The sequence below is a fragment of the Erinaceus europaeus genome, chromosome 11 (genome assembly GCF_950295315.1).
Source record: "Erinaceus europaeus chromosome 11, mEriEur2.1, whole genome shotgun sequence".
NCBI lineage: Eukaryota > Metazoa > Chordata > Mammalia > Eulipotyphla > Erinaceidae > Erinaceus > Erinaceus europaeus.
In genome coordinates this window covers 54,068,851-54,083,453 of record NC_080172.1, presented here as the reverse complement: position 1 = coordinate 54,083,453, position 14,603 = coordinate 54,068,851, and the positions used below count along the sequence as shown (strand labels likewise).

Below are 14,603 nucleotides of genomic sequence, written 5' to 3'. Positions count from 1 at the left end.
AGAGGTTGTGGGGACAAAAGAACTCTCCTGTACCGCTGGTGGGAATATAAATTAGTCCAACCCCTGTGGAGAGCAGTCTAGAGAAGTCTCAGAAGGCTAGAAGTAGACCTTCCCTATGACCCTGCAATTCCCATCCTGGGGATAGACCTTAAGGAATCAAACATGCCCATGCTTCCTTTACTGTGTGTAACTCAAGGTTTGAACCTGGCCCCTGCTCCATTGGAGGAAACTTCAGTACTATAAAATCTCCCCCCCCCCGTTTTTTGTTTGTTTGTTTGTTTACCACAGCACGGCTTATAATGATGTGGGAGATTGAATCTGGGACTTTGGAGCCTCAGCCATGAGAGTCTCTTTACATCACCATATGTTATTTACTCCCACCCTTGTATTACTATCTGAAAATAAGGTAGCCTGAAGCAGTGAAGCCCCAGAGATAGACAGAATGTATGAGTGTGAAATCAGACATGTACAAGGTTCTGATCCACCAAATTTTTTTGACAAAATGTTTTGTGCTCCCAGGTACATGACTCAAAAAATACAGCTTGGGAGTCAGGTGGTAGTGCAGCGGGTTAAACTCACGTGGTGCCAAGCACAAGGACCAGCGTAAGGATCATGGTTCGAGCCCCCAGCTCCCCACCTGCAGGGGAGTCGCTTCACAGGCGGTGAAGCAGGTCTGCAGGTGTCTGTCTTTCTCTCCCCTCTCTGTCTTCCCCTCCTCTCTCCATTTCTCTCTGTTCTATCTAAAAAAAAAAAAAAAAAATACAGCTTAAGTAGACATATATATATATATATATATATATATATATATATCATAACATTTACAGCCTCTGAATTTGTAGTTCAGTACACACTGATTTGAGCAAGTGATTTTATAATCTAAGTCTTTTTTTTTGGTCACTGGGTTTTCACCTCTCCAGGCTGACTTTTTCAGATAGAAAGTCAGACAAGGGGCCAAGAGGTAGCTTAGGCACTAGAACACACTTTACTGTGAACAAAGACCCAGTTTTAGCCCCTGGGAACAGCTGCACAGAGGAACTTCATTAGCAGTGGAGCAGAACTGTTGTCTTTCTCCTCTCTCTGTCTCTGTCACTGTCTCTCTCACCTTCACCTTATACCTAAAAAGAAGGAGGAGAAAGAGTATGATGATGATGGATGATGTGTGCAGGCACAAAGCCCCAACAATTAACCTAATACAAAAAAAAAAATTTTTTTTTTTTTTTTGAAGAGAGACCTAGGAAGAGAAAGACACTATAGCACCAAAGCTTCCCTAAGTGTGGGAAGGGCCAGTTTCAAACCTAGGTTCTGTGCATGCATCCCAGGTGAGGTTATGTACTGGCTCAATCTAAAAGTCTTTTTTTTTTTTAATATTTATTTATTTCCTTTTGTTGCCCTTGTTGTGTTTTATTGTTCTAGTTATTATTGTTGTCATCGTTGTTGGATAGGACAGAGAGAAATGGAGAGAGGAGGGGAAGACAAAGAGGGGGAGGAAAAGACAGATACCTGCAGACCTGCTTCAGCACTTGTGAAGTGACTCCCCTGCAGGTGGGGAGCCAGGGGCTCGACCATGATCCTTATGCCGGTCCTTGAGCTTTGCGCCACGTGCACTTAACCCACTGCGCCACTGCCCGACTCCCCCCCTTTTTTTAACATTTTATTTATTTATTTTTTAACATCTTATTTTTTTTAACATTTTATTTATTTATTAATGAGAAAGATAGGAGGAGAGAAAGAACCAGACATCACTCTGGCATATGTGCTGCCAGGAGGAATTGAACTCAGGACCTCATGCATGAGAGTCCAATGCTTTATCCTTGCACCATCTCCTGGGACCACTCTAAAAGTCTTTAGAAGCTGGATAAGTCACATATTAACAAGCATGTGAAAAGAACTAGAGTTGGTCTTAATACTGAACTCTAAAGAGCTAATTTTCTGGCCTAGGATAGAGAATCTTAGCTTCAGTTTTCATTAGCCTGTATAATATTGGCCATAATGCTGTTGGCAAACCCACTCTTTCCATCTTCTGTTGGTTGAGGTTAAAATTTCCAAAACCTTTCCGGAGGCGGAGCTACGAGCAGCAGATCGCTTTCTCTCCTCTCCTCTCCTCTCCCGGATCAACTAGGAATACCAAAGGAGACCACCCGGACCGAAAACAAGACAGGACTATAATGACCACAGGAACCCAGTAAATCACCCGTGAGTACAAACACGCGTGGCTGGTGACAGAGAGGAGAGAGGGGCCTAAGGAGAGATTAAGTGACTGCTAACAGTTCGACAGTTTGTCAGTGGAGACACCACCTCCAGTCTGCTCCACCAACAAGGGGACAGCTGAAGGGAGGAAACGACTCCCCAGAGACTCACCAAGTACAACTCTGAGTCTCCATTGCTACTACCCTCAGAATCTGGAGCAGCAACAGGGAGGGACACCAGGGCACAGAGATCTAACCGGGAAACTCAGGAGAAGACCTATACCTCGGTGGCATAGCTGAAGGGCTGTGAAAGTCTCTTTGCATAAGCACTGGATTATCTCTGCCACACCCTGCTTTATCTCTTGGTCAGGAGTCATTGATTAAGCCAAGAAGCCTATTGATAGTTTAAAAGCCCTCAGGCTACCATAGCCTACAGTGGGAAAAAAAAAAAAAGGCTTTTACACCACTGAACTCCAACTCAGGGATTGAAAAAACTGTTAACTTATATAAAATGGTTAAAACAACAAGAAAAAATAATGGAGACTCGAACCAGGACAAGAGTCCAGCTAAAAGTCCTCCAGAGGGCGAAGCACAAAACAACGAGTTCAACATCCAAACATTAGCTAAGGAAATAATAACAGGAGTGAGTAAAGAATTTGAAAAAATTGTAATCAGAACTGCAGGAACAACAAATGAGAATATGGAAGAAAATTCTAATAATCTCATGGTTATTAGAGAGCTGAAAGCTGAAATTGCTGAGCTAAGAAGGCAACTAGCTGAACAAGCTAAAACAGTATCAGAGCAGGGCAACAAAATAGATGAACTCCAGAAAGCAGTAGAGGGCAGAGAGAATAGAATCTATGAGGCTGAAGACAGAATTAGCAAGATTGAGGATGAATTAGAGACAACTAAAGAAGAAGTCAGAGATCTCAAAAAGAGATTAAGAGATGCTGAAAACAACAACAGAGTCCTATGGGATGACTTCAAAAGAAACAATATACGCATTATTGGCCTACCAGAGGAAGAAAGAGAAGGGGAGGAAGAAAGCGTTCTCCAGGCCATAATAGCTGAAAATTTCTCTAGTCTAGACAACACCAAAGACATAAAGATTCAAGAAGCCCAGAGGGTCCCAAACAGAATTAACCCAGACCTAAAGACACCAAGACATGTCATACTTAGAATGGAAAGGAATAAGGATAAAGAAAGGATCCTCAAGGCTGCAAGAGAAAAACAAAGAGTCACCTACAAAGGAAAACCCATAAGATTAGCAGCAGACTTCTCCATACAAACACTACAGGCCAGAAGAGAATGGCAAGATATCTATCGAGTGCTCCATGAGAAAGGCTTTCAGCCAAGAATACTATATCCTGCTAGATTGTCATTCAGACTAGATGGAAGCATCAAAACCTTCTCAGACAAGCAACAGTTGAAGGAAGCAACCATCACCAAGCCTGCCTTGAAAGAAGTTCTGAAAGGTTTCCTATAAACAACCAGACCACCACAAATAGAACATATATCAAAACACTCTAAAACTCTACAAGAATGGCGTTAAAATATCTTCAATCTTTGATATCAATAAATGTCAATGGCCTGAATTCACCTATTAAAAGACACAGAGTAGGAAGATGGATCAGAAAACACAACCCAACAATATGTTGTCTACAGGAAACTCACCTAACGCAACAAGACAAACACAGACTTAAAGTGAAAGGATGGAAAACTATCATTCAAGCCAATGGTCCACAAAAAAGGGCAGGAACAGCTATTCTCATATCTGACATGATAGACTTTAAAATACATAAGATTAAAAAAGATAGGAATGGACACTAGTTAATGCTCAGAGGATCAGTCAATCAAGAGGACTTAACAATTATTAATATCTATGCACCCAATGAGAAGCCATCTAAATACATCAAACTTCTACTGAAAGAGCTACAGCAATATATTAACAGTAACACAATCATAGTAGGGGACTTCAACACCCCACTATCTCAACTTGACAGATCATCCAGGAAGAAAATCAGTAAAGACATAAGGGAGCTAAATGAAGAGATAGATAAACTAGAACTATTGGACATTTTCAGAGTCATTCATCCCAAGAAACTGGAATACACATTTTACTCAAATCCACATGGATCATTCTCAAGGATAGACCATATGTTAGGCCACAAAGACAGCATCAGCCTATTCAAGAGCACTGAAATCATCCCAAGCATCTTCTCAGACCACAGTGGAATTAAACTAACACTTAACAATCAACAAAAGATTAGTAACAGTGCCAAAATGTGGAAGCTCAACAGTACACTTCTTAACAACTTCTGGGTCAAAGAGGAAATCAAAGAAGAAATCAAAATGTTTCGAGAGTTCAATGAAAATGAAGACACAAGCTATCAAAATATTTGGGACACAGCTAAAGCAGTCCTAAGAGGGAAGTTCATAGCTATACAAGCACACATTAGGAAACAAGAAAAGGCACAAATAAACAGCCTGATTGCACATCTTAAAGACCTAGAAGAAGAACAACAAAGGAACCCTAAAGCAACCAGAAGGACAGAAATTACTAAAGTTAGGGCAGAAATAAATAACATTGAGAATAGGAAAACCATACAAAAGATCAATGAAAGTAAATGTTGGTTCTTCGAAAGAGTAAACAAAATCGACAAACCTTTAGCCAGACCCACAAAACAAAAAAGGGAGAAAACCCAAATAAATCGGATAGTAAATGAAAGAGGAGATATCACAACAGACACTGCAGAAATTCAACATATCATGCGAGGCTTCTATGAACAACTATATGCCACCAAGTTAGAGAACCTGGAAGAAATGAATGATTTCCTAGATACCTACCAACCTCCAAAACTAAGTAAAGAGGAAGTGGATAATATGAACAGGCCCATCACAGCTAATGAAATTGAAACAGTTATCAAAAATCTCCCCAAAAATAAAAGTCCTGGACCAGATGGTTTTACAAATGAATTCTACAAAACTTTCAAAGAAGAACTAATACCTCTACTTTTAAAAGTCTTCCAGAAGATTGAAGACACTGGAATACTCCCTGCCAGCTTCTATGAAGCCAACATCACCCTGATACCAAAAGCAGACAGGGACACAACCAAAAAAGAAAACTACAGACCAATATCTCTGATGAACATAGATGCGAAAATATTGAACAAAATTCTAGCCAACCGGATTAAAAAAAAAAAAAATTTCCAAAACCATCACATAAAAGAGCTAGTCTCCCAATTGTCATCTTATTCATGAAGCAGTGGAGTTACCTACATGGTACTTACTTAGAGGTACAGAAAAAAGGAGACAGGGCCAGACGGAGGCCCGCCTGGCTAAGCACACACACTACAGTGCTCAAGGACCTGGGTTCAAGCCCCTGGTCCCCACCTGCAGGGGAAAAGCATCACAAGAGGTGAAACAGGGTTATCTCTGTCTCTCCTTTACCCATCTTCTCAATTTCTCTGCCCTAATTAAATAAATAAAAAACAAAGGAGACAGATTATAAGTCAAATTTAAGTTGTGTTATTCAACTATGTTAAAATCTTTTAAAGCCTTTTTTTAGAAGTTAACAAAATATATACTAGGATGATCATTTAAAATATTTATTAGATAGAAGCAGAAATCAAGTGGGGAGGAAGACAACAAGAGAGACGCCAGCAGCCCTGCTCCACTGCTTGAGAAGCTGCGCTCCACAGGTGGGACTTGAATCTAAATTCTTGCACATTATAATTGTGCTCAGCCAGGTGCACCACTGCCTGACCCTCTTTTATTAGATTTTTTTGTATCAGTCTAGATTAAAAATTTTGCATTCAAGTTGGGACCAGGTGGTGGCACACTTGGTTGAGAGTACATGTTATAGTGCGCAAGGACCCAGGTTCAAGCCCCTGGTCCCCACCTGCAGGGGGAATGTTTCACAAGTGGTGAAGCAGGGCTGCAGGTGTCTCTCACCCTCTCTCTCTCTCCCTTCCTCTCAATTTCTGGCTATCTCTATTCAATAAATAAATAAAGATTACTAAGAAATTTTGCATTCAAAAATCCCATAATCTGCAAAAGTACCTCCAAGACTTACCAGTGTGCAAGAGTCAGGGGCAGGCCCATAGTTCATCTAGTAGCGAGTTGACATTCCATGCACAAGGACCTAGGCTTTCCCCATGACAGGTGCTCTCATGTGAGAGTCAGGGGTTCAAGCCCAGGTCCTTGTGCATGGAATGTCCACTCACATGGGAGCACCTGTAGTGAGGAAGCACAAGTAGTGGAGCAGTTCTTAGGCATTTCTCTGTCTCTCTTTCCCTTTCTATATCTCTCATACCCTCTATCTAAAAGACAGAAAAAGTGGTTCAGGACTTGGCTTAGTGGATAAAGCATTAGACTCAAGTGTGAGGTCCTGAGTTCAATACTTGGCAGCTCATGTACCAGAATGATATCTGGTGCTATCCTCCTATCTTTCTCATTAGTAAATAAATAAAATCTTTAATAAAAATAAAAATGAATGAAAGAAAAACAACTGGTCCCCAAAGGCAGTGGAGTCCTGCAGGCATAACCTCTCCCTGCCCCTTCCATTTTTTGTTTTGTTTTTTGCTTTCCATTTTCCTTTTGTGGCTAAAGATATCAGTCATCATCAATGCCATCATCAGACTGCAGCAGATTGGTAAGGCAGTCTACACATCAGTTAGAGCAAAGCAGAGTTATAAAGTTGGTTCATGAAGACCATAAATAGAAGCTGGAATCTATTGAATCAGATTCTAATCTGGAAGGCTGGGTAGTGGCACATCTGGTAGACACGTTACCATACATGTGGGATTCAGTTCCCACCTGTTGGGGGGAAGCTTCACGAGTGGAGGAGCAGTGCTGCTTGTGTCTTCTCTCTCCATTTTTCCTCTGTCAAAAAAAGGAAGAAGTGGCTGCAAGGAGTGGTGGGTACCAAGCCCCAGAGATAGCCCTGGCAATTAAAATGAAGATGGCAATTAAAAAAGAAGATTCTAATCTTGGCTCTGATGTTTACTAGCTAGTGAACTTGGGCAATTTACTTGGTTTTTCTGGGATTAGAGACTATCTAGTTTACCATAGCACATTCTTCCCTAGATCTAGATCCTGGTCTGATTGTTTTAGTTTTTATTATTTATTTATTTTTAGTTTTAAAGAATATTTACTGACTTTTAGTGCCCTTATTGTTGTAGTTATTGTTGTTGTTGTTATTGATGTTGTTGTTGTTGGATAGGACAGAGAGAAATGGAGGGAGGAGGGGAAGACAGAGAGGGGGAGAGAAAGAGACACCTGCAGACTGCTTCACCGCCTGTGAAGGGACTCCCCTGCAGGTAGGGAGCCGGGGGATCGAACCAGTATCCTTACGCTGGTCTTTGCGCTTTGTGCCACCTGCGATTAACCCGCTGTGCTACCACTCGACTCCCTATTTTTAGTTTTATTTATAAAAAGGAAACACTGACAAAAACCATAGGATAAGAGGGGTACAACTCCACAGAATTCCCACAACCAGAACTCCGTGTCCCATCTCCTCCCCTGATAGCTTTCCTATTCTTTATTCCTCTGGAGTATGGACCCAGGGTCATTATTGGGTGCACAAGGTGAAAGGTCCTCTGTAATTGCTTCCTCATGGACATTGACAGGTTGATCCATACTCCCAGCCCGTCTCTCTCTTTGCCTAGTGGGGCAGGGCTCTGGGGAAGCAGGGCTACAGGACACATTGGTGGGGTTGTCTACCCAGAGAAGTCTGGTTGGCATCATGTTAGCATCTGGAACCTGATGGCTGAAAAGAGAGTTAACATACAAAGCCAAGTGGTCCAGGAGGTGGCGCAGTGGATAAAGCATTGCATTCTCAACCATGAGGTCCTGAGTTCGATCCCCAGCAGCACATGTACCAGAGTGATGTCTGGTTCTTTCTCTCCTATCTTTCTCATGAATAAATAAATTCTTAAAAAAAAAATACAAAGCCAAAGAAATTGTTGACTAATCATGAACCTAAAGGCTGGGATAGTGCATTTGAAGAGTTGGGGGGGGGGCGGTATCCGTTTTGTAGATAGTTAGTAGACCTATTTTAGTTATATTCCAGAGGGCCCATGACTATACAAGTTTATTTGTTTATTTGTTTTTTCCTGATCCTGACATCTGATATGCAGGTGGATCCAAGTTATTGTCTGGGAAGATGATGTCATGGCTGGAAAAAGGACCAGAAAGCTGGATCAGGGAAGAGAGTAGCTCCCAAATATGGGAAAGATGTATAAATATTGTTGACTGTAAACCCCATTGATTTGATCTGATCTCAGGCCCATATCCAGCTTAGGAGCCTATGTGACCTCTGCATCCCTATAGATCTGAGCTCACATTGGTCATGAGTAGGAACATTCCAAGCTGCCCCAGTTTCAGGACCCATCTTCCTCAGGTGTAGCATAGAGTATGTTGTCCAGCCTCCCTTCAGAGGATGGAACATTCTCTACTGTTGTTGATCCACACCGAGGGCAAGGTCCGATGGGAGCCCACAAAGAAATCTCTTGTGTTGTTCCTGATAGAGATGACCGGTAACAGTGGAGAGAGGGGTTTATTTGAGGTCTAGGCCTATCATGTCCATTTGGGAATCTCAGGACTCCCTGACTAGGGCCTCAGCTGATAGTGACTAAAGAGTCATCATTAAAGAATGCCAGTCTCTTGCCCTTATTCAGCTTTTGCAGTCTTTACTTTGCTAAGGTTAGCCTTGGAGTGACTGAGGGAAGTGTAATAGGAAGTAGGTGAGGAGGGTATCTACGTCTAAGTAGACACTATTTCATTAGGAACTTTTTGGTGTCTTTTTAGATCTTTCTACTTGCTTGCTGTATATATTGACTCACTGTAGACTATTGTTCACTTTTGCTTTTAGGTATATATTTTGTCCTAATTTATGGATACATGTGAACATATGCCCTATCTCATGGGATCTAGTTTACATCTAGGTTTTGAGACATTGTTAGGAAGTGAACCACCTGGAATGGAATTAGAGAATCCTATGAAAGGAAAGGTCTCACCTGAATAATGAGGCTGAAGGGTTGACATTCCACACCTGACATCTCTGGACATAGTCTGTAGTGAAACATGCTGAGGTGGTACTCATTGCCTTGCTTAGGTTGGGATCAGCAGGTGCAGTGTCAGTTGGTATGAACTGAGAGAAGCATGCAGGAAAGTAAGCCCCACCCTAGAGGTTCCAGGACTGGGGAAATATAGGCTCTATAGAGGAAGCAGGAGGTTCCTGCTGTTTTAGGGTTTAAGAAAGCAACAGATAGTTATTGCTATAATCAAATTATTTGGCAGTTGGGTTAGCTTTGAAAATCTCTTTAAGATTTTCTGTATCATACACAACATCACCATGATTTATGTCCTTTGACATTACTTGTATATAGCTGTGTCTTACAGAGTAATGCCATTGATTGCTTCCGTTCTCCCTGTTCAAAGCTTTTTTTTAATTTTTTTTATATTTTATTTTATTTATTTATTCCCTTTTGTTGCCCTTGTTGTTTTATTGTTGTAGTTATTATTGTTGTTGTCGTCATTGTTGGATAGGACAGAGAGAAATGGAGAGAGGAGGGGAAGACAGAGAGGAGGAGAGAAAGATAGACACCTGCAGACCTGCTTCACCGCCTGTGAAGCGACTCCCCTGCAGGTGGGGAGCCGGGGTTTGAACCGGGATCCTTATGCCGGTCCTTGTGCTTTGTGCCACCTGCGCTTAACCCGCTGCGCTACAGCCCGACTCCCTGTTCAAAGCTTTTAAGAGAGTCAACATTTCAAAGACTCAGCCTATGGTCTGTGCATTAAAAAGTTTGAGACATTCAGTCAATTTTCCCCTCATACTAATTAGTGATTTATATGACTACAAATTAATAGGAGTGTACATAAACACCATTCCCATCACCAAAAGACTGTGTCCCATCCCTCCCCGCCCCCACAGTGAAGCCTAACATCCACCCTCACCCTCCACCCAGAGATTTTTGCTTTGGTGCCCTTTATTTGTTTATTTTTACCACAGCACTACCCAACCTTGGCTTGTGGGGGTGGGGTGGGGTGGAGGTGGGGATTGAGCTTGGGACCCCCAGCGCCTTAGGCACAAGAATCTATTTGCATCACCATTATGCTATCTACTCCCCACCACCACCCTTAACTGTTTTATTTTGTTTGTTTGTTTTTGTCATCAAAGGTTTCTGTTAATGCTATGGGGGCCTATATCAAATCTGGTTCATAAACATGGCAAAGCAGTACACTAACCAAGTGAGCTGTTTTGCCAAGCTCTGCATTTATTTATATAAGCCACATTTTAAAAAAATATATATATTTTTAATTTATTTATTTATTCCCTTTTGTTGCCCTTGTTGTTGTTTTATTGTTGTAGATATTCTTGTCATCGTTGTTGGGTAGGACAGAGAGAAATGGAGAGAGGAGGGGAAGACAGAGAGGGGGAGAGAAAGACAGACACCTGCAGACCTGCTTCACCGCCTGTGAAGCGACTCCCCTGCAGGTGGGGAGCCGGGGGCTCGAACCGGGATCCTTAGGCCGTTCCTTGCGCTTTGTGCCATGTGCGCTTAACCCGCTGTGCTACCGCCCGACTCCCATATAAGCCACATTCTGAGTAGATAATGAAAGTCATAGCTGATAATGCCAGCACTCATGCACATTTTGCTCTGTGTTGGGTGTTACATTGAGAAGGAAACAGTTAATGAATGATAAAGTACTTTCCTTTGGATAATAAAGTACTTTGGATAAGTCTAAAGAGTAATTTGCCTTGTCTCTTTTCAGTTTTAACTGTATACTTACCTTGACTTTTCATGAATATTCAGTCTTCTTTTTGGTATTGAGGGGAACTTGGGTGAGTCATCATATTTGAATCAAAGAAAGAGCACCATTAGATTGCAGTCCTCGTATGGCCGATGCATGTAATACTGTCCTGGCACATGCAATGCTGAGGATCAACTGTTTCATTGTTTTAAAAAATATTTTTCTTTGTTTAATTAAAGAGAGTGACTGGGGGGCCGGGCAGTGGTTCACAGAGTGCACACTTTACCACATGCAAGGATCAAGGTTCAAGCCTCTGGTCCTCATTGAAAGTGGGGAAATATCACAAGTGGTGAAGCAGATTCTGTAGGTGTCTCTCTTTCTCTCTCCCTTTCATTTTTTTTTTTTTTTTGCCTCCAGGGTTATTGCTGGGGCTCGGTGCCTGCACCACAAATCCACTGCTACTGGAGGCTATTTTATTTATTTATTTATTTTAAAGATTTTATTTATTTATGAGAAAGATAGGAGGAGAGAGAAAGGAACAGACATCACTCTGGCACGTGTGCTGCCGGGGATGGAACTCGGGACCTCATGTTTGCGAGTCCAAAGCTTTACCACTGCGCCACCTCCCGGACCATGGAGGCTATTTTTTTTTTTTTAATATTTATTTATTCCCTTTTGTTGCCCTTGTTGTTTTATTGTTGTGGTTATTATTGTTGTTGTTGATGTTGTCATTGTTGGATAGGACAGAGAGAAATGGAGAGAGGAGGGGAAGACAGAGGGGGAGAGAAAGATAGATACCTGCAGACCTGCTTCACCACCTGTGAAGTGACCCCTGGGGAGCCAGGGGCTCAAACTGGGATCCTCAAGCTGGGCCTTTGTGCTTTGCACCATGTGCGCTTAACCTTCGCAATGCTTTGGTTTAAAGAGAGAGAGACAGAGAGAGAGAGAAATAGCACAGCACTGGGGGCCAAGTGGTGGTGCACCTGGTTAAGTGCACACATTATAGTGCACAAGGACCTGGGTTCAAGCCCCTGGTCCCCAACTGTAGGGGGAAAGCTTCATCAGTGGTGAAGCAGGGCTGCAGGTGTCTCTGTGTCTCTCACCCTCTCTATCTTCTCCTCCTCTCTCAATTTCTGTCTCTATCCAATAATAAATAAATAAAATATATTTTAAAAAGAAAAAGAAATAACACAGCACTAAAGCTTCTTTCAGTGTAGTGGGAGCTGGGCTCAAACCTGGGTCATGCATGTGGCAAAGCAGCCCACTATACAAATGAGCTATTTTGTTGACCCTCTTGGTTTTTGTTGTTGCTATTAGAGCACTGCTCAGTTGTCGCATAGCATACGCTGGTGCTGGGGGTTGAATCTAGGACATTTGGTGCCTCCGGCATAAAAGTCTTCTGCATAATCATTATGATGTCTCCCCAGTCCTTGTTTCTTTTTTTTTATTAGTTAATTAATTAGAGACGGGGAGAAACTGAGAGGGAAAGAGACAGAGAGACACCTACAGCTCTTTTTCATCATTGTGAAGCTTTCCCCCTGCAGGTGGGGACCAAAGATTTGAACACAGGTCCTTGCACATTGTCATGTGTACGCTTAACCAAGTGCACCACCACCTGGCCCATTTCTTCTTCTTCTTCTTCTTTTCTTTTTTTAAATGAGAGAGAGAGATCAGAACACCACTCAGCCCTAGCATATTGCATTGGCAGGGACTGAACCTCATGCATGCAAGTTCTACCATTGGGCTATCAGCTCAGTGGGAATTCTTTAGTATTTATAGTATTTACTACTTTTTGACGTACAATAGGTGAAGATCAGGGGGGGGTGTGTGTGTGTGTATTTGTTTTTTGCCTCCAGGGTTATCACTGGGACTCGGTGCCTGCACTACAAATCCACTGCTCCTGGAGTCCATTTTTCTCCTTTTGTTGCCCTTGTTGTTTATCATTGTTGTTATTGCTGTTGTCATGAAGTTCAGGTTTTTTTACTGCCCTTACACTAAAGGCCAATTCTATTCTTCTCAACGGTCTAGCTGATAGAAGTAGTGCGGCTGAATAAAGCCCAGGAGAGGTGTATTCCCATGACACTGCTTAGCTTGGGAGAGCATGCTTCATATGCTTCCTGCCTGCTGCCAGGGAGCATTCTGCAGTTAGTTCAGGAGTGGGTGGCACCCCTGATCTGTCAAGTACTGCTGCTTGGTACTGACAGTGCCACGGTGAGGTGAGTGCCATGGTGCTATACCAGGCATATCACTTGAATTCATTTGAAAGGAAAAACTTTTAAACCTTAAAAGAGTTTTAACACCATAGTAATTGGTTTAAATCAGTTTGAATAAGAGCACAACATTAGTTACAGCAGAGTGAAAGCCAGGTTTTGATTTAACAAGCTGTTTCCAGTTCACCTCAATTTATTTGCTCCACTGGACCTCACTCGCCTCTCTTACTGAAATAGGTAACCCCCAGGCCTCCCTAGCAGCACACTTCTCAAATCCCACCACCTCTGTGCTGTCCACCCTTGCAGCTCTTGCTGAGGCTTCAGCCCCCATCTGCAATTCTCCCAGCGTCACAGGTAAGGGATACCTGCTGGGACCTGCTGGCCACTTCTGTTTTTTAAGTCTCAACAGATTTGTTTGCATGAAATATGAAAGAATTTTGGTTAATTAGCAAATGCCAGGCAAAAGAAATGTAGATTCCTTAAGCAGTAGAGTGAAAAAAGAATCACTTAGTGATATAATCAGATAGCTGAACATCAGAGAATGACTAAGTTATTACTCCTTTGAATTTTTGCAGTTTCAAGTTTGTTTGCTCTGACTCCAGATTGAAATGTTTAGTCTTATGAGAGCAGATTTTTTTGGAAATAACTTATGTTTTCAACTGATGCTATCATAGAGTGATTCAAAATAGCAGCCTAGATATGTTAAAGCTTCAAAACAACAGGAGACAACTATCTTTCTCATTGTTATATCCTGTACACTGCAGGTAGGCTTGCTTTTCTTTTCACTGGAGATGTTATTTTGGCATCCCCAGTGAAGATAGGCAGAAAGTATGTTGTCCAGTGCTCTCTGTATTTAAAACAGAAATGTTGCAAGTCATCTAGCAAGAGCTAGTGGTCCATGGGTAAGAGACTAAGGGTTTCATAAAGGTTGGGGCAAATAATCATAGGGAAGGCTCAGTATTATTTAGGAATATTTCTGGAACGTTGTGGTAGTCTATTCCATCACAAATCAAAGCAGATTGTTCAGATCTCTTTCTACCATTGACATTTGGTGGTAAGAACATTCCTGCTACCCTATTTTCTAACTGGCAACAATCATAAAGATCTCTGTTCGGGTGTGTATGAGTGAGCAGCATGGCAGAAGGACAACCAGTGAAATAAATTTGTACTTGTCATTTTTATTTGGTGGAGCTAAAGGCTCATGCAGTCATAATTTCACTATTCCATACCACTTTTTCATTTAGACAGAGACAGAGGGAGAGATATCACAGTACTGGAGCTTTCTCTAGTACCACAGTAATTCTCATATGGTGCCAGGGCTCAAATGTGGGTTCTCATACATGATAAAATATGCACTTTATCAGGTGAGTGATCACGTAGCTTGATGATTTGATTAGATTATCTATAAAGGACTGGTCAGTTACAGTATTTAGCTGTTATTCATTTCATT

The 14,603-nt window shown here is 41.9% G+C and overlaps 1 protein-coding gene across 4 annotated transcripts in view; it reads left to right on the top strand.

The window, feature by feature from the left end:
* Positions 1–14,603, top strand: part of GABPB2 (GA binding protein transcription factor subunit beta 2) — a 73,509-nt gene that overhangs the window by 37,895 nt on the left and 21,011 nt on the right. For 3 of the 4 annotated variants that reach the window (XM_060201705.1, XM_060201706.1, XM_060201708.1), the window contains one exon: positions 13,391–13,507. The exons of the other annotated variant lie outside the window; for it this stretch is intronic. In XM_060201705.1, the coding sequence (XP_060057688.1) occupies positions 13,391–13,507 (117 nt within the window). The remainder of the gene's footprint in view (positions 1–13,390; positions 13,508–14,603) is intronic. 4 annotated transcript variants of the gene reach the window in all.